Here is a 20,368-nt window from a genome sequence, read left to right on the forward strand (position 1 = left end):
TTTGTCAAATCCTCAAAATAGAGAGAGTACATGACTCAAAGTTGTTTGTCCCAAACTTGATCCACCAACATAGCTCCTGGCATCCTGAGTAACAGCAACAACTTGGATTTTTCAAATGGGCATACAAAGATATTCCTTCATTTAAAGAGCCCTGCACGGTTCATCTATACGTAAAAAAAATTTAAAAATGTTTAAAAACATTACTGTCACATAAATTCCAACTCTTGACAACCCCATGTGTTAGAGAGTAGAACTGCTCCACAGGGCTTTCTTCAGCAGATCACCAGGCCTTCCACAGCACCGCTGGGTAGGTTCGAACTGCCAACCCTTAGGTTAGTAGTCTAGGGCAAATCGCTTGTACCACTCAGGGACCTTCACCTGTGCATACTCAGTAGCTAATACAGTATCTGGCTTACAGTAGATGCTCAATAAATATCTGTTAAATTAATGTGCTCCTAAAACGTGTAAATCAAGTTCTGCTAAATAAAGCAGTAAATTTCCAGAGTTAAAAATTAACACTTAAGAATAAACAATATACCCTCACTTCAGATTTTTGTTTTCAATTTGCCAGTAAGACAAACACTTGGCTTTAAGTTTCTCGACAGGTAGGCTATTTTTTTTTTAATACAAATATTCTAAGATTTGTTTGCTTCTTAAAATAACTCTATAGTAAGTCTTTTTGTAATAAAAATACTTAAATCTAAATAATGTTTTACAATGATGTATTTATTTGTATCACTAAATTTGGACTTCAATGGCTCAGAACCTGTATCATTTAATCCACTTCAATTAAACTTTATCTTTAAACTAAGAGGGAAAAAAACTTAATACACAAATAATATAAATAAAAATGCTATGGAATATTTCCCTGCTTCAGAGAATGAACTATTTTAATCCTTTAAAAGTGCCTACTTAGATGAAAACAATAAGACATAAGTACAGGCAAAATATTAAAGGTGCTGTGTTAATATATTAATAACTACAAAGCACCTTCATAATTATCTCATTTATCTTTGTAAATCTAAAAGTTGTTATTACTGTTCCAATTATACAGATAAGAAAACGAACTGATAATATTAAGCACCTGACAGTCCTAGCTCAATAAATGTTTACAAATAAAAGTGACTCTCTAATGAACGTTAAGAAACCCAACTGCAAATTTTCATTCTTTGCCAATCACCCAAGAAAAAGCAGTAATGAAAAAGATTTCAGGGATCCATCTTAAATCTCATTACAAATGTTTTGCAGGTATATAAGAAAGAGGAAAAGCCTTTTTATAATAATAATAATAAAGAAAGGCAAAGGAAGGGGTAGAGAAAAAGACTCTCAACCAGTAATCCCAAGTGTAAGTAATTCTCCTTAGTATTACGTTGGCTGCTGTTCCAGTGTCCAGTCTAAGCATTTCCATGTTAGATGAATAGTGGACCTGAAGTCAGTCCTTCCACCATTAGATGGTCTTCCTTAGTGTGGTATTTATACGATCCTTAGAATCGCAATAAAAATTGTATGTCATTTTTACAAGGGCTATGATATGACCTTAGGCTTATTTCTTTTTGGCTATAATCAGTGTTTAAAGAGAACAAATTATTCTATTAACTGATCGTATTTTCAAAAACATCAGAAAGTCAATACAGCTTTTTCTTCCCACATTAAAGAATGAGAAATACACTATTCTGTAAACACTTTTCAACAAGTCTATCCCAATATTTGCTCTAGAAAATCAATTTAAAAAGCAACTTGAGTTCACCTGCATCAGATCAAAAGCCATTTAATGTCTATCCAGCTTGTTGTTTTCACAATAATTTAACTAAGCAACTTATTGCAAATAATTTTTTCAGTAGGTGCTTCACTACCCCCACCCCCACCCCCACCCCCTCAACCAAGTCTTTTTGCTTTGTGGGCCTCAAGTAAAAAAAAGTCTTGTCATTATTCATTTCCTGTAAGACATATCAAATTGTATAGCCAATTTCTAGTCATCCCCAAACTAGATGTCTATGAAACAAGAGAATTTTTCTTACTTTTCCAAACTTAGTACAAATGCAAGTTCTAATACAAAAATCTCACTGTCGTATTTTTCATACAAAAGAGTTTGCTGTATTATAGCCTTTGTTACACTTAAAGACATTTTACATGATTTGCTCTTAACTGGTAGCACTTTCAAGCCACTCCAGTGCTTTTTATACAGCTGTTTCACCTCATTATTTTACTGAACAATGTCACAAAGATACAGTAAGGTATGTTACTAAATAATATTGCATTTTAAGACATCTTCTTACCTGTACTTAATATTTTATTTCATGTCCTTGAACGGATCGTTAAACTACTTGCATGCCTGGATAAAACTATTAGTTTCTAAATGTACAGTTTTTATTCTACTATGCAAGACTAGAAATTTCCTTTCTTTTCTCTCTAAATAATATTGACTTAAGATATCTATCATCTTCTTTCTCGTTTCTTTTTTTTTGTCTCTCAGTTTGGCTTTTTACAATATACTCTATTTTGGGACACGCCTCCAAAATCAACCACTCATTCATTCTCTCTTTTTTTGGTGGGGAGAGGAAGGTTGGGAGCACAAAAGAAAATGTTACAGGCTGAAGACAGCAGCCTCTTTTGCACTAGGTTCAGCTCCTCCACATAAAGATGTTGACATTATTCTTGTAATACTCTTGTAGACTATTGTTGTGCCAAGAAACAAGCACTACAGTAATTAAACCTTCTCAGAAGATTTCCAAACACGATAGATATTATGTAGTTTAATTTTTAAATGTACTCTGCAGATACAGTAACCACAAGGGGATGCTATAACCAGATGGGGAAATAGTAGTAAAATGTACTACTCCAAGAAGTTACTAACACTAAATGACACCAGACACTTGCGAGGTACCAGGCACTGCACTTGCATTTCATATACCAAACATCAGACACATCTCCTGTCCCTAAAGGCAAGAGAGAAGTCATGAGGCCAAATAGATTTCTCTCTTTCTTTTTCCTTATAGTGCACAGATATTAAATCACCAAATTTCGAGTTAAATATTTAGATGGGAAATTACTATAACAACAAAAATAATTTAAATCAGAAGTTTAAAATTAATGTATGGAATTCAGAGTCTCTGGGTGATATAAATGGTTAACATGCTCAGCTCCTATTCAAAAGGTGGCCGTTCAAGTACTCCCAGAGGCACCTTGGAAGAAAGGTCTGGTGACCTACTTATGAAAAATCAGCCACTGAAAACTCTGTGCAGCACAGCTTTATCCTGACCCACATGGGCTAGCCACAACTCAGAGTTGATGCAACAGCAATTGGTTTGCATGGGATTCACAGGTAAGAAACAGAACCTCAGAGCCTTACAAACACAAAAATCAGTTCTGATAATACTACACCAATTCTTATATTTAAAAAATCCATAAAGCTCACCAACACAGTGTTCCAGAATAAGAGAGAAATGTGTTGTTAATTCTTAACTATTAAACCTGGCCTTGAAATTTTTATTTCAGCATTATTACCCACAGTCCTTGCTGTTGAGTTCATTTCAACTCATAGCAACCCCACAGAACAGAGAAGAACTGCCCCATAGGGTTTCCAAGGCTGTAATCTTTAAGGAAGCAGACTGCCACATCCTTCTCCCGCTCAGCATTATTGGCAGTAGCTAATAGTTAAACACACTTAAACGTGTATCAGTAGGAGACTGGAGAAACACAGATCCAAGAATTTGAAAATTATGCAGCCACTGAAGAAGAAAGCAGATTCTTTATAAATGTGTAGGGACCCTATAAGACTGAGGAGAACTGCCCCACAGGGTTAGGAAAAGATCTCCAAGATTTACTGAGTGACAAAAACAAGTGGCACATACAAGTGTAAAATATAGTAATAATTGTTATCACTATTATTATCATCATCTTCGGGAAACAAATATAAGAAACTTAAGAGCTACCTCTGGAGAGTCAAATGTGGAGTTACTAGTAGGAGAAGGGGCTAGGGATTATAGAATGGGACGACATTCATCTTCACATTTTGCTTTATACCTTTTTAATACTTTTTTTTTTAACCACGTGCATTCATCACTTTTTAAGCCATTAAACAAATTGTTTTTAACTGCCACAGAAAGATCAGGCTCGGAACACTCCTGGCCTTGGTCTCTGTCCCCTACTCACACTCCTCCCCGTTGGAAAGAAGACTGTCTGTCAAACCGGAGATCCGGGGAGAAGGAACTGAGCAGAGGGGCCCAGTCCCTTCTGAACTCTTTCAGCTCTGCCTGACACTAAAGGAGCTCAGGCATGTCCATTGCCATATACAGAGCGTGAGGGAGGGACAGCAGGTATGCTGGCCTGTGCTTATCCAGTTGTGGCAGTGACTATCTAATTCAGGGGAAATACTGAGAAGTCTTGCTGCATATCTAAGCCATATTTTCCAACAAAACTGTTACTTTAATCTCCATCTGATTCTTGTGCCTAATTCCCAACTGGTTCTGAACCAATCTGGAGAGGAGGGTGGGGAAAGTCCTAAATTCCAACAGTCTCCAAGATATATCCAATGAAAAATGAAAAGATTCTATATAATATGTACAGTAAATCACACTGATGCAAAATAAAAAAAATAAACACCATTATAAAACATATACGTGTATAAAAATGTCTGAAAGAAACATAATTAAGTATTGAACTGCGGAGAACGTGGCAGGGTTGGGAGACCAGCTGTGAAGAACTGCCGCTTTTTATTCTCTGTACTTTTGTGCTATTCAAAATTCTCTAGCAAGCATGTATTGATATACTACCGTCATAATTTTCAAAAAATGTTAAATGTATTTTAATAATGCTTGCTGGAAGTTAGTAGCTATAAATCAAATACAAGTTTCTGAACTTCATGATTATCAACAGGTTCCCAAAGTGTGGTCCCCTGATCAGATGCAGGGGCATCACCTGGGAGCCTGTTAGAAATGCAAACTCCAGGGCCCCACCCCAAACTCAGAGAATCAGAAACTCTGGGGGTAGAATCTAGCAATCTGTGTTTTAAAAAGCCCTTCCGGGTGGTTATAATGCCAGCTAAAGTTTGAGAACCACAAGGATAGAGAAAAATTTACAATAACCAGACGTCAACTTCCCCGTTCATAAATCCTCAAGGCCTGTACAACGCACATATTCATGCGCACATGCACACAACTATCAAATCATTTTTCAGCTCAATTCAACAAACATTTATGAATACCTTGCAAACTACATTACTTTTAAACTGCATTACCATAGCACCTTTTTGTATAAACCGTTTCAGTAGAGAAATGCTATCTTGAAACCACTAAAGAGAATCCCCAGCCCCTTTCAAGGCATCAAACAAAGTGCTCTGTCATAAACCAGGGCACCAGAACAGACTTCCTACTGGGAAGGAGCTGTAACATGGCCGCCTCTACTACACTCTGGAAAACATCTTCTACCAAGGAACAACTTGTAACAGAATGTAGCACGAATGTAGAGCATTCTTAGCTAGTATTTCTCCTTCAGAACTTTATATTAGAGCATTTATTTAAAATTAGTGTTAGAGAAAGGTAGTAGCTGCATAACATTATAAATATAGTAAATACCACTGAACTGTTCACTTTAAAGTGGATAGTTTTATCTTAAGTGAATTCCACCTCAATTAAAAAAAATTAATGCTAACATATAAGAATACCTGTTTGGTGATCGTCTTGGCCAACGTCTTCTGTTAGGTTCTGCAAGAAATATGTTCATTATTACCAAGAAATCACATACTGTACAGCAAAGTTTTAAATTCAGTGGTTTCATAAACAGCTAATATCTTAATATCCATTATCTAAATTTTTATCATATACACTTATACAAAACAACTACTTTAAACAGTTGGTAGTTTTGTCTTTAAGAGACTGACTTACTAGCTTATTAAGGGTGTGGTAGATCTTATGAATATTTGCCAGTGTTGACAGATGAGAGTTCAGTTGAAAGTCTTTAAAAGAAAAAGAAGAAAATTTAGCATTATTTATTTCCCATACTACAAAAATACTGTAAATGAACAGAAAGTTTAGAGGTAAAGATAACAAATACTTTGATACAAGTGAACAGTATCTCAATTAATTTATTACTTAGTAAATAAAAAACATAAAATTAACCCATCTCCTAGAAAGAAAATCTGCAAAGTTAAATTCCCAAACAAATGTTAAAATTAATGAAATTTTCATGTGAATTCTAAGGAAAAACAAAAAATATTTCAGTGGCTGTAAAATTCTGTCAGCAGTGAACTTGAACTTAGCAGAAAAATATCAATAATGTTACCAAATTAAACAAATCACACAAATAGAAAACTGATTTCCTGAGTGAAACATTATCTTTTCCTCCCCCCAAAATCACTGGTATGTTAAGCAAGCTCCTGGAAAGATAACAACGGAGAAAAAAAATGTATCAACCATTGGGCATTTCTCACAATATATTTTGTTGACTCAAATACAACAGCAAGAATGTGATCTAAGCCCCTCCCCCTCCCAGTAAACAGACAAGTCAAAGAACTATCCTGCACACTCCAAGTCTGAAGGGCTGGGGCTCAGTGGTATGTCTACAAAGTTACTTGCAAGCATGGCAATATTAAAGCACATCACAAAACCAGAAACACAGAAGCAGAAATTACCCACATTAAGAACCATAAAGAAACACTCCAAATCAAAGAATGTATCCATGTATCCTCTCCAATAATTTCAGAATTACACACTAAATCCCACATACAAGATTAAATTACTCCATCTTAGAATCCTGTACAACATAACACTCTAAATTAAATTGTGAGGCTTTTGAATCTCTAATTTCAAATTTATAAAAAGTATACTTTTTTATACTTGCATACATATTAGTTATTCAAATATAAGCTAAAAATATAGGAATAATTTCACATTTGAATAAGCATCAATAGAAGTATTTTTGTAAAACGTCAGAATTTACATTAGTCTCTTTTCTTCCCTATCATAAAGGTTAGTAAAGGTTAGTCTGGAAGTAACCTTGAAATGATAGCTCATTACTGTAACTTTCCAAATTACGCTATTCTGGGGGAAAAAAAAAAAAAAAATCACCCTTCAATGGAATGTTCAATTTGGGGCACGCATCAGATCCAAACAGCAGATGCTACAATGTAAATTCTCTGTGCTGGGACTGGACTCTCTGGGCTGCTACTGTGAATCCTGAAAGCCAGCTAACTTCCCTGCCAGTGTTTATAAAGCTTTATTTTTACTTCTAAAACATGCTGGGAATCTAGTTCTGGTCAGGCCTGAGGGGCAGAGGGGCCAGCAGGGAACAGAGCCCCTGGATATTCACATATTAACTGATAGGAAAACATACACACACACAGGGCTCCAGCACACACACCCACACACACAAACACACCCTCCAGCCTGCCTGGCAGCAGTCACTGGCCTGAAACTACAGTCCCATCCTTCAAAGGACCAGGGCCAGGGTTTTTGGCTCAAAAACACAAGAGCAGGGCCTCAGGCTCTAAATGGGCCTAAGATAAAGACGCATGTTATTGTTTGGTACCTGAATGGTTCAGCCATGCCTGAGGTAAATGACATAGTAATGCGGCACAGAGTCTGGCTTTTCCCTCTTAATTCGTGCAATTGCACAGAAAAGGTCAGAAAAGCATTTGAGGCATATGAATGCATGTATGTGTGTATTTATTTGCTTTTTTTAATAAACATGGAGAGGGGTCTCTAAAGCTAGAAGAGACAGTCCTCTCAGGACACACAAGAGGCTGTGGGGAGCTTGAACTCTTATGCCTGCCCCCACCAAAAAATAAAAACTAAGGAAACTTTAGGCTCCAGATTCTCTTCTCACTGAGGCCACAAAGGACAGAATCTCATTCTTTTTTCACCAAAGCCAGAGAGGAGCAAAGAAATAAAGGGGCTTGTCAAAGACCATTCAGGCAATGAGGTTTCCTGACCCCATGCTGTGCTTTTGTCATTTCACCACCCTGCTGTTGTTGACTCAACTGTCGAAATTCACATAGAGAATCTAAACAAATTAAAATAGCTAAATCCTTCTCCCTCCTTTACATGAATATGGAGGAAGAAGAAAAGATGGTAAACACAAGATGTCCTCAAGCTGGAACTCCAGAACTTTCATGAACTGGGCCAGACCCATCCTTCCAAACTTTTTTCACCACACTATTCCGCAAAACCTTCCCTACCCACAACAGTGAGACACACACACATACACACTTGCCCGCGCACACACATACACACGCACACACACAGTTCCTGCCGAAATACTACTGCGCTTCACCACCTGATTCTGGAGTCTTACAGCTGGCTCAATTCTCGGATCTATCAGGTATTTAACCTAAATCTTAGTTTCTTCACCTATAAAATAAGGGTGAGAACTTAAAAACAAAAAGACAAACAACCCAATCAAAAAAATGGCCAAAGAACTTAGACATTTCACCAAAGAAAATACACAAATGGCCAACAAATAAATACTCAGTATCATTAGCCACTGAAAAGCAAACCTGTTGCCGTCAAGCCAATTCCAACTCATAGCGACCCTGTAGGACAGAGTAGACTGCTCCACTGGGTTTCCAAGGAGCAGCTGGTGGATTCGAACTACAGATCTTTTTGTTAGCAGTTCGTTAGCAGCCGAGCTCTTAACCACTACACCACCAGGGCTCTACCTTAGCCATTAGGGAAATGCAATTCAAAACTACAATGAGATACCATTTTACCCTCACTTTTTTTTTTTTTTAGGAAAGCTAAGGTTAAAATAAAAAAAAACAAAACCATACACACAGAAAACAACAAATGCTGCCAAGGATGTGGGACCCTCACTCATTGCTGGTGAGAATGCAAACTGGTACAACTGCTATGGAAAACAGATTGGTGATTCCTCAGAAGGCTAAACATAGAACTGCCATATGACCCAGCAGCTCTACCACTTGATATATACCCAAGATACTTGAAAGCAGAGACTCAAAGAGAAACCTGTACACTAATGTTCACTGCAGCACTTTTCACAATATCCAAAGGGTAGAAAACCACCTAAATGTCCATCAGCAGATGTATGGTTTAACAAAAAGTGGTATATACATGCAATGGACACAGGTAGTGGATGCACAACATGTGTAATTAATGTCACTGAATTTTACGTGTAAAAATGTTGAATTGGCAAATGTGTTATATTTACCAAAATAAAATAATAAAACTTAAAATGAAATGAAGATAAATTCTCAGTGTTGTTATAAGGATGGAAATAAAAGTATCAGACACCCATCACAATGCCGGAAGCACAGTGTTTAATAAAAGAAATAATCACTGTATTTGTTTATACCACTCTTCATACAGCCATCTAAAATGGTCTCTACTTTCCCTAGATCCAGCACAAGCCCCATACCAAAGACCCCCAAACTGGAGATCATCTGTGATTGAGGTGTATGGTCTGAGATACATCTCTATAGCCTACAAGGGCACTGCTGTATTTATATGCCACCAACAGATGTTCATAATGATGGTTGCAGATAATCCAAACACACTGAAAAACACATACAGGAGTGTTTAAGAACACATTTGACATATTAAGTTTCACTTTACAGGCAATGTGAGAAAAACGCTCATTTTACCAACCACATAATATTTATCAGCAATTCTCCATTTCCACACCTAATCCCTACTACTACTACCATCACCCCATCAACACTGTACCTCCTCACCCCTCAAAGAAAGAAAAGATACCAGTAGTGTAATTTTTCTTCAGTTTCACCAGAGTAACGAGAAGCTAAGGAGGAGACACAAAATCAGGGAAAACCTACAAAAATGGTCTTAAAAGATAAATTCGAAGGGTTAACACATATTGGATCTACGGTTCATCTGTTCAGTGCTCAGAGCAAGTAATAGGCCTTGAAATCTAAAACAGATTTCAAATCCTTAAGGCATAGCTGTTAAGGGTAAAGATCTAATGCTTTACAGAGAGCATATTTAGGAAAGTACTAACTGATTCATAAAAATCTCCTTCTGCTCATATTTCAGTTCCAAAGGATAGATGCTAGGTTAAGTCGACTCTCTTCCACGATCAAATGGCTCTCCACAGAAAGCACTTACTGGACACAACGCTCCTGTGTGACATGCAAAATATATCCTGTATTAAAAGCAACAAATGGCTCTGCAAAAAGGCACAGTAGGCCTGGTAAATAGCTTGCCTACCTGACTTCTGATTATTCTTAAATCAACAAATGCTGACTGGTCATGCAATTTTCTGTTTTTTTTTTTTTTGTCATTACCATTTGCTGTGGTCTACATAATATAAACTCACCCACCCAGTGCCATAAAGTTCATTCCGACCCATAGCAACCCCGTAGTGTTTCCAATGCTGTAAATCTCTATGGAAGCAGAATGCCACATCTTTTTCCCACAAAGCTGCCAGTGGTTTCGAACAGCCGACCTTTTGGTTAGCAGTCAATCATTTTAACCATTACGCCATCAGTGCTCCTTATAAAAGGAAGGCAAAAAAAACTGCAACTTAGGGAGTCAAGGCCCATTCCCCTCAAACTACCCTAGGTGAAGAGTCCCACAATACAGGCAGAGATATAAATATTAGAAATAAAACAATTATCAGTAAGTTTAGGCAATGACTGTCATCTAAAAGAATCAAATTTAAAAATTAACAGTCCTAAATAGGTGTTTACTCCAATAAGGGGATCTGATACAGCATTTAAAAGCAGAAAAACCACAAGCTTCCTTTTATACCAGAAACAACCACCTGTAAAATGTAGTTGGGAAAAAATTTCAATTACAATAGCAACAAAAAGTAATATCCTACATACAGGAATAAACTTAAGAAATATGTAAGATACACATGAAATAAAAGCTTATCGAAAGACATAAATGTAGAGACATATTTCTGGAACGGAAAGACTCAACAGTATAAAGCTATCACTTCTCCCTCAACTAAACTACAAATTAAATGCAATCAAGTTCCTACTTCCCCTGCCCCCTAGTTCCTCACCCAAGAAAAGGTGTGGGGAAAAGGAAAGGAGTCAGGCAAGATTGGCAGATTGATTCTAAAGTTTCTCTGGAAGAAAAATATGCTAGACTTCCCAAGAAATTGTTGAAAAAGAAGAATGAGAATGAACTTGCCCTAACAGCATAAGGCAGACATTGACAAGCTTTTTCTGTAAAGGGTCAGAGAGTAAATATTTTAGGTTTTGTGAGCCATATAATCTGTTGCAACTACTCTATTATAGCTCAAAAGCAACCAAAAACAATACATAAAAGAATAAGTATGGTTCCTCCCAATAAAATTTTATTTACAGAAAGTAGGAGGTGCACCTGACTTGGTCCATGGGCCATAGTTTACCAATCTCTGGTAAGGTACAGAATTAAAACAGGATGGTACATGTTCAAGAAGATAATGAAAGAAACTTAATAAACATAATGTGTTATTATGTATGTAGAAACACACATATATTTGATAAAAATGGAATTTCAAATCAATGGGAAAGAGGTAAGATTATTCAGTAAACCAAGGGGCAACTAGCTAGCAATTGAAAGAAAATAAAGTTAATACCAACCTCACTCATCTACAGATAAACGGGGAAGGCATTTAAGGCAAAAGGAAAGTTCTTATCATGGTTCTGGGCCCTGCACACTGTGCCTCCTACCAATCTCTCCAACTTCATCTCCTACCCTTCTTCCCTGCACTCACTCCGCTCAGTCACAGTGGTCTTTCTGCTGTTCCATGAATACTCCCAGCACACTCCTTCCCCCAACCCCAGGGCCTCTGCATATACTGTTCCCTTTACCCTGAACCCTATTCCCCGATAACTGCATGGCTTGCCCTGACATTTTATGAGGTTGCCGTTTAAATATCACCTCACAACTTTGCATGACCAGCAAACAGAACCCCTTCTCATTTATCACCTTTTGGTGCAATGGATCGCTTTTATATGGTCTTTCTAGCCACGGTCTGGTAACGCCCACCAAGTCCCTGGCAGGAATGTGCAAATAAGGTGTATGGAACTCTTAACGTGGGAACCGATCAGTTTTGTCATCCTGCTAGGCTTAAAACGAACTGTCCTAGAGATGGACAGGAGGGACTTGACTACCACAAAGACGGAGAAGGGAGCAGAACATGACCTTTGGACTCCAGGTCCCTGTGTTGAGAACCTCCTAGACCCAGGAGACAGAGATAGAGAGCTGTACTACCAGAGATGGCGGGAAGCAGTGGCAGAGAAACAGTGGCAGCAAAGGCAGCAGAACCAGGAGGACAGCAGGAGACGGCACGGTGGGCTTCCTGGCTCACAGAGCAAGAAAGCTGAGCATCTTCTGATAAGAGGCTCGCTGGCAGAGTGGGGTGTATCTGGTCACTTGCGGGAGCTAGGCTCACTGTAACACAGAGTGAAAGAGCTGAGAGCCTTCAGGCAGGAGGCTTGCTGGCAGATTGGGGTACCTCTGGGCACTTGGGGGAGCTAGGCTCACCGAAGCAGAGAACAGGAGAGCTGAGCACCTTTGGGTAGGAGGCTTGCTGGCGGAGCGTGGTGCCTCTGGGCATCTGGGAAAGCTGGACTTGCCAAAGCACAGAGCGAAAGACCTAAGTGCCTTTGGGCAGGAGGCTGGTTGGTGGAGTGGGTTGCCTCCAGGCACTCGGCAGAGTCAGGCTTCTTGATCCACAGAGCGAGAGAGCTGAGTGTCTTCAGGCAGGAGGCTTACTGGCTCCTATCAGTGAAGCTAAAGAGCTTTGTAACACTTGCCTGAGCAGGGCAGAGCTGAGCTGAGAGGCTGAGGACCAGAAAGAGGCCTGCCTATGGGCACGGAAGAGAAGAGGCTGTCATGATCAAAGAACTGTATCCTCAATTATAACCTGTTACTTCCCTAATAATCAATAACTCTAAGTACAGTTTGTGGGTTCTGTATGGCCATTGCAATGACTCATCAAGCCCAGCAGGGAAGTACAGAGTGCCGTGGGAGAGACAACTGGTATCAGAAGTGGTAAAAAGGTTGGAGAGAGGAGGTATGCCTGACTTCGACATCATAGCAATCGGCCTTAGGCTCTTGATCTTGACCCTCCTTCCCCCTATGCGAAGTGAGATGAGGAGGTCGGACAACACTGCCACCACATCATTTTTACACACCTCAACATGCTTTACCTTCTTTACAGTAGTTAGCACTAGCTGACATTGTATCACGTATTTGTTTGCCATCTTCCTCTCCCATTAGAATTGTGAGCTCCGCCAAGGCCAGAACTTGGTCTTGTTCACTGCTGCAACCCCAGCACCTATAACAACGCTTGGTACAATTACCAAAAAAACCAAATCCATTGCCATTGAGTCGATTCCGACTCATAGCAACCCTATAAGGCAGAGTAAAACTGCCCCATAGAGCTTCCAAGGAGTGCCTGGTAGATTCTAACTGCTGACCTCTTGGTTAGCAGCCGTAGCACTTAACCACTATGCCACCAGGCTTTCTGGTACGCATTAGGTGCTCAATAAATATTCAAGGAATGAACAAATGCAGACGCAAAGGCACCAACATTTATAATTTGATATGTTTAGGGAATTTCAAGTGCTTCCACATTGTTAGATACTCAAATGTGAGGAGTGGCATGGCAAAAGAGGAAGAAGCTCAAAAGGAAAGCAAAGGTCAGAAAATGAAGAACTTGTGAATCCTGTTAGAGTTTAATCTCCTGAAGGTGTATATATCCAAGTGGGTCACCAGAGAGTACATAAATGTAACAGATCAACATGGGACATTTAAGCAATATCAATTCCCCTCAACAGTAATTCATCTAAAACAGTTTTTCCTGAAAACAAACACCATTATGACACAAGACTTTAAAGAATTGTCACTGCTTTGAACTATGCTCCCAGCACCCTGAGAGCTTCACCAGCCTCTGGCCCAGCAAAATGTTGGCAAAGAAATTTAAGAAGAACTGCTGTGAGAGTCTGGGTGCCACAAAAATGTCTTAATCAGCAAAGTAGTTTCAAAAGATCACTCTAGGGTACATGTGTAGCACAGTGATGGGTGGCCTGGATTTGGAAGAGCCAGTTACGCAAATCAAAGATGCACCGCACTGGGCATATCCGCTGCAAAACATCTCTTTAAAAGTATTAGAAAGCAAAGATGTCACCTTGAAGACTAAGGTGCTCCTGACCCGAGCCATGCACATGAAACTGGATGAATAAGAAGATCAAAGAAGAACTGACACCTCTGAATTGTGGCATTGATGAAGAATACTGAATATACCATGGGCTGCCAAAAGAACGAACAAATCCGTCTTGGAAGAAGTACAGCCAGAATACTCCTTAGAAGCATGGATGGAGAGACAATGTCTCACGTACTTTGAACACGTTATCAGGAGGGATCAGTCCCTGGAGGACATCATGCTTGGTAAAGTAGTGGGTCAGTGAAAAAGAGGAAGACCTTCAATGAGATAGGCTGACACAATGGCTGCAACAATGGGCTCAAGCATAACAATGATTGTGAGGATGGCGCAGGATCGGGCAGTGTTTCGTTCTGTTGTACACAGGTTCACTATCAGTTGGCACCAACTCAACATCACCTAACAACGACAACAGTTACACAACTACTGGAAGCCACTGAGGTGGGAAATGATTAGGTGAGACAGTAGCAGTATGGGTTAAGAAGAGACATCCTGAGTACAATGGAGTTGCAGCAAGTCCTTATTTAACTCACACAAATTCAACTTTATTCATGGGGGGGGGGGAGAGAGAAAAAGGAAATTTCAGTTGTTCAGGCAACTGTCTTCCCTTCTACTTAATGAGCACAAGACAGGAAACAGGAATCCACTAGACCCTTGGTTGGTTTCAGTTTCCATGTGCCAATCACACGTTGCACATCTCACAATACTATACGAGTTTCATATTTAAACGTATGTCTTTTTCATAAAACATGCCCCCTAAACGCAAGCCAGCTGTTTCAACTGGTGATCAACTGAACAGCTAGGGATCTGTTCCAATGCTGGAGGAAAGAACTGGCTTTGCTGGATTTATCTGAGACACATCTTCAACAGGGTACCTTCTGAAAGTACTTCCAAGGGTATTTTAATAGAGGTGACTTTCACCTTACAAGCAGACTTTAGAATCCAACCTCTATATAAAATATTATTGTACTAAAAGTAAAAACCTTAAGGACTGCCTGCAGGAGATGAGATGGGAGGAGGAGCTAGATATTTCATATCCTTTTGTCCAATTTTCCCCAAGTAGGTAAAGTGACTTCCCAGGGCCGGACAGCTAGCTGTGGCCAAGCTGGGAATAACCCACATCTTCTAATTCCTAGGCAAAAAATAGCAATCTATCGTCATGCTCCAAAAAAGAAAAAAAACAGCAGCATTTTCCACACAAACTTCTTAGTAATCAAGCATACAAATTTAAAGTAATTAAATATTAAAGAAAAAATACTGAAACTCGTTAAATTTAAAACAATCTACCAACTTTTTTTTTTTTTAAGAGAAAAGATGGTCCAGAAAAGATACAAAACATTCAGCATTATTTCTATTTCATTTCAGTCTTCTGGTTAATAAAGATTCATGAAAGTATTTCATTATTAGATAAACTCCAGACAGCCAAAGTGTGAGTGATGTTCTCATGTATAAAAGTTTTTATTCCAGCACTATGCACAGATACGCATTTAATAAATGCTTTTTGATGACAATGAAAATGATGAAATAAATCTGTAAAGGCTCTTCAGGGACAGGAGGAGGGTTTGCACTCAACTACTAACCTAAAGGTTGGTGGTTCAAACCCAGCCAGTGGCACTACAGAAAAAACTGTAGAAGCCTGACGATCCGCTTCTATAAAGGTCACAGAAAACCCTACGGAGTTCAGTTCTCTACTCTATAACACATGGGGTCACCACGAATCAGAATCAACTCAACAGCAATGGGTTGGTTTTTTGTTGTTGTTGTTGTTGTTCTGGTATTGCCAAAAAAGGGTGAAGCAAATATTGGACAAATTTAAAGGTTGTCAAAAGTCAGTATCTACCCTAAATCCTAGACTGAGGGTGTAGCATGCAGACTCCTGCAAATCTGCAAAGTGCATGTATTAAACTTAGATTTCAACCACTGAGGTTGGGGGGTTGTTTGTTACTGCAGCATAGCTTAGGAAAAAATCCAAGTCCTTAACAAGTCACCACAAGGTCCTACATGAACTGACCTGAGTGCACAGGCCCTGACAGTTAACTTCATTCAAATATCTAATCAAATGTCACCTCATCACCTCCCTATCCAAACAGCGTCTCCATCCTCCAACCTGATTTAGATTTCTCCATCGCGCTCATCACTTTCTGGTGTATTTTTAAACAGCTTTATTGAGATATAATTCACATACCATACAATTCACCTATTTAGTGTACAATTTTCAGCATATTCACAGAGCTGAGCAACGAGCACTGCGATCTAATTTTAGAACATTTTTATTACCCCATTAGCAGTCACTCCCCATTTCTCCCCTCGTTCCTTTGGCATTAGGTAACCACTAATCTACTCTTCACTATAGATTAGCCTATTCTGCACATTTCGTATCAATGAAATCACACAATGTGGTCTTCTGTGACTCTGATATTATATTTTATATATATTTACTTTTTGTCATCCCCTATAGAGCTCAAGACCCCTGAAGAAAGGAACCTTTGTTTTGCTTTGTTCACTGCTGCTTCCCCATTACCTAGAACAGCACAAGCCTGGCACCAATTAACAGCTGAATAAATGCTTTGAAAATACTCTCTGGATTTAGCAGCACGGAGGTTACTCTATGACCTCAGCGAAGCATGAGATGACAAAATTGAGGCCAGAATGAAGTGGGCTGAAGATGGAGCAGGAAGCAAAGAAACAGACTATCAAGCACAGACATGTTCAAGAAGTGTAGCTGTGAAGGGAACAAGGAAGGTAGCAGATCGCAGTGCACGTGTGATTGAGACAGTGTTTAGTTTGGGTTTTATGATGGTGAGACTTGAGCATGTTTAAAATGCTAATATTAGGCTTGCTTAGTATCCTGGATGTTACTGAAACCAGAGAATAAAGAGGTAGGTCAGACCGTAAGTCTATACAGAGCCATATATGAGCTCAGAGATACATACTGCGTGTGATTTTTAAGAATACAAAATGCAATTTTAAGTAAAAAAGCTAACATTAAAATGGGTTCTACCTCAAAATGACTAGGCATGTAAGACCTATCACATAGTAAAACACACTTTTTGTTCAAACTATAAAAAGTAGTGGGATACAAGGAAAATATGACCCCAAGAGACAGAAATGGCCACATAAACCAGAGACTCCATCAGCCTGAGACGAGAAGAACTAGATGGTGCCCGGCTACCACCAATGACCATCCTGTCAGGGAACACAACAGAGACTCCCTGACAGTGCAGGAGAAAAGTAGGGTGCAAAACTCAAATTCTAGTAAAAAGAGCAGACTTAATGGTCTGACTGAGGCTGGAGGGACCCCAGAAGACACAGCCCCCGGACTCTCTGTTAGGCCAAAACTAAAACCATTCCTGAAGCCAACTCTTCAGACAAAGATTAGACTGGACTATAAGACATTAAATGATACTTGTGAAGAATGTGCTTCTTAGCTCAAGTACATACATGAGACTAAATGGGCAGCTCCCGTCCAGAGGTGAGATGAGAAGGCAGAAAGGGACAAGAGTTGGTTGAATGGACATGGGAAATACAGGTTGGGAAGGGAGGAGTGTGCTGTCACATTATAGGGAGAGCAACTAGGGTCACATAACAATGTGTATAAATTTTTTTATGAGAAACTAACTTGAACTGTAAACCTTCACTTAAAGCACAATTTAAAAAAAAAAAGTGTTTTAAAGTTACATCAATTTAAAATTGTGCCTAGCCACTGATAGTCACTAGCTATAAATGGCACAGGTCTTCATTTCATTTGTAAAAATAAATACATTCAGAGCTAAGGACAAATTACTAAACCACAAAGATATGCAATAAGTTTTCCATATCCTAAAATGAGGAAAAATCAAAAGCTACATTTGTGGGTCTACTACGTACTAAATGCTCCTCACTGCTAAAACTAGAAATTGCTTTATCTATAAAATAGGTAATAATAGCACCTGCCTCATATAGATGTTAAACCAAAACAAACCCATCACTGTCGAGTAATCCCAACTCACAGCGACCCTACAGGACAGAGTAGAACTGCTCCATAGGGTTTTTCCAAGGCTATAATCTTTACAGAAGCAGACTGCCACATCTTTCTCCCACAGAGCAGCTGGTAGACTCTAACTGCCAATCTTTTTCTCGGTTAGCACCCAAACGCATTAACCACTACACCACCAGGGCTCCTTCATAAGGATGTTAAACCAACCCAAATCTGTTGCAGTCGAGTTGATTTCGACTCATAATGACTCTATAGGATAGAGCAGTACCGCTCCATAGGATTTCCAAGAAGCAGCTGGTGGATTCAAACTGCCAACCTTTTGGTGAGCCGCTGAGCTCTTAACCACTGCGCCACCAGGGAGGATTAACTTAGTTAATGCTGCCATGCACTTGGAACAGTGCCTGGCACACAGTAAGCACTACCTATGTGTTGGGTATTATGTCACATAGTGAGCCCCAAAGGTCTGTGAGACCCGTCCAGCATGGGCCCATGGAACCTTTTGAGTCCTCCCATCCAGCCAAAACTAAACTCAGCTCACTACTTTATTACTTTAATGTCAACATAAAACAAAAACCCTCACAAGCAGACCAATAAGCAACATCATGATAAACGATGAAAAGATTTAAGTGTCAAGGATTTCATCTTATTTGGATCCACAATCAACACCCATGGAAGCAGCAGTTAAGAAATCAAAAGACACTGCATTGGACAAACCTGCTCCAAAAGACCTCTTTAAAGTGTTAAAAAGCGAAGATGTCATCTTGAACACCCCAGCCATGGTATTTTCAATCGCCTCATATGCATGTGAACAGTGAACAATGAATAAGGTAGATCAAAGAAGAACTGACGTCTTTGAACTGTGTTGTTGGGGAAAAATATTGAATATACCAAAAGAATGAACAAATCTGTCTTGGAAGACACAGAACCAGAATGCTCCTCAGAAGCAGGAATGGCGAGACTACTTCTCACTTACTTTGGACATATCATCAGGAGCGATCAGTCCCTGGAGGAATACATCAAGCTTGGTAAAGGGTCAGCGAAAAACAGGAAGACCCTTAATGAGATGGACTGACACAGGGGCTACAGCTATGGGCTAAAGCATAGCAAAGAATGTAAGGATGGCGCAGGACTGGGCAGTGTTTCTGTTGCATGTAGGGTTGCCATGAGTCTGAACTGACTCGACGGCACCTAATATCAACAAATGGTAGTACGGTGGTTAAAGCACATGGCTGCTAACCAAAAGGTGTGCATTTCGAACCTACCAGCTGCTCTGCAGAAGAAAGATGTGGCAGTCTGCTCCCGTAAAGATTTAAAGCCTGAGAACCCTATGGGGCAGTTCTACTCTGTGCTAAATGGTTGCCATGAGTTGGAATCGACTTGAATGCAATGGGTATACTAATCCAGTGGCTGCACATTAGAATCATCTGGGGAGCTTGAAAAAATGCTGCCGCCAGGGCCCCAATCCAAACCATTAAATAAAAATGGGAGTAGAAACATCAATCCTTTCTCAAGCTGCCCTTAAGTGATTCTAATGTGCAACCAGAAAACCCAAATGCTATTCCCACCCATGATTCAATTCCAACCTGCCAGCAGCCAACCTACTTCTCCAACAACCTAAGCATAGACCAGACAGGAAGGCTAACTCACTCAGAGAAACTGCATCAGCAGGAGGAAAAAAGATCAAGATCCAGGGAAAAGATCACAGGGCTGAAAAGCCAGGTGAAAATGAAAAGACAAACAAAAGTAGGAGGTGAGGAAGGTGTTAACATTATTCTCCTCACCAATAAATATTTGCTATTTACAAGGCACAAAAGCCAAAACGGTGAGTCGCGGAGAGGGGAAAATAGATAACGGGTGAGAAGCAGGTCATCTTAGGTGACTCAGCATTTTCATTGATCATAATAAGATCCAAACATTAAAGCTGCCCAGGCAAACTGCTGCTGGCTTCTTTCTCCTAACTCTCACAGGACCCATAAAAGAGGCTTGGAGAAACCAGCCACCCAAGGGAAACAGCATGCCACCTAGCACCCATTACCCACCCGCACCGCTTGGGCCCACTGGTGCCATCTCAAAGAAGTTAGCCACCTTAAGACACCTGATCTGGCTGCACAAGCAATGTGACAAGGTACAAGAGGCCCAATTCATTCTCTTCCCACCACCCCACCCACTGAAGAACACAGGGCCACTTGGTAGTTCAGAACAAAAAATATCCTTTAGTCTCACTCATCTTATAACATGTCCCACTTCAGAAGGCTATTGTAA

General features: G+C 39.6%; 1 protein-coding gene across 8 annotated transcripts in view; it reads right to left on the reverse strand.

The window, feature by feature from the left end:
• The window catches only part of DCUN1D4 (defective in cullin neddylation 1 domain containing 4), a 113,118-nt gene that overhangs the window by 63,960 nt on the left and 28,790 nt on the right, over window positions 1-20,368 (reverse strand). For all 8 annotated transcript variants that reach the window (XM_064285823.1, XM_064285822.1, XM_064285827.1 and 5 more), the window contains exons 2-3: window positions 5,883-5,953; window positions 5,663-5,702 (exon numbers count right to left, since the gene is read on the reverse strand). In XM_064285823.1, coding sequence (XP_064141893.1) covers window positions 5,663-5,702; window positions 5,883-5,953 — 111 coding nt within the window. The remainder of the gene's footprint in view (window positions 1-5,662; window positions 5,703-5,882; window positions 5,954-20,368) is intronic.

The sequence above is a fragment of the Loxodonta africana genome, chromosome 5, assembly GCF_030014295.1.
Source record: "Loxodonta africana isolate mLoxAfr1 chromosome 5, mLoxAfr1.hap2, whole genome shotgun sequence".
NCBI classification, from domain to species: Eukaryota; Metazoa; Chordata; class Mammalia; order Proboscidea; family Elephantidae; genus Loxodonta; species Loxodonta africana.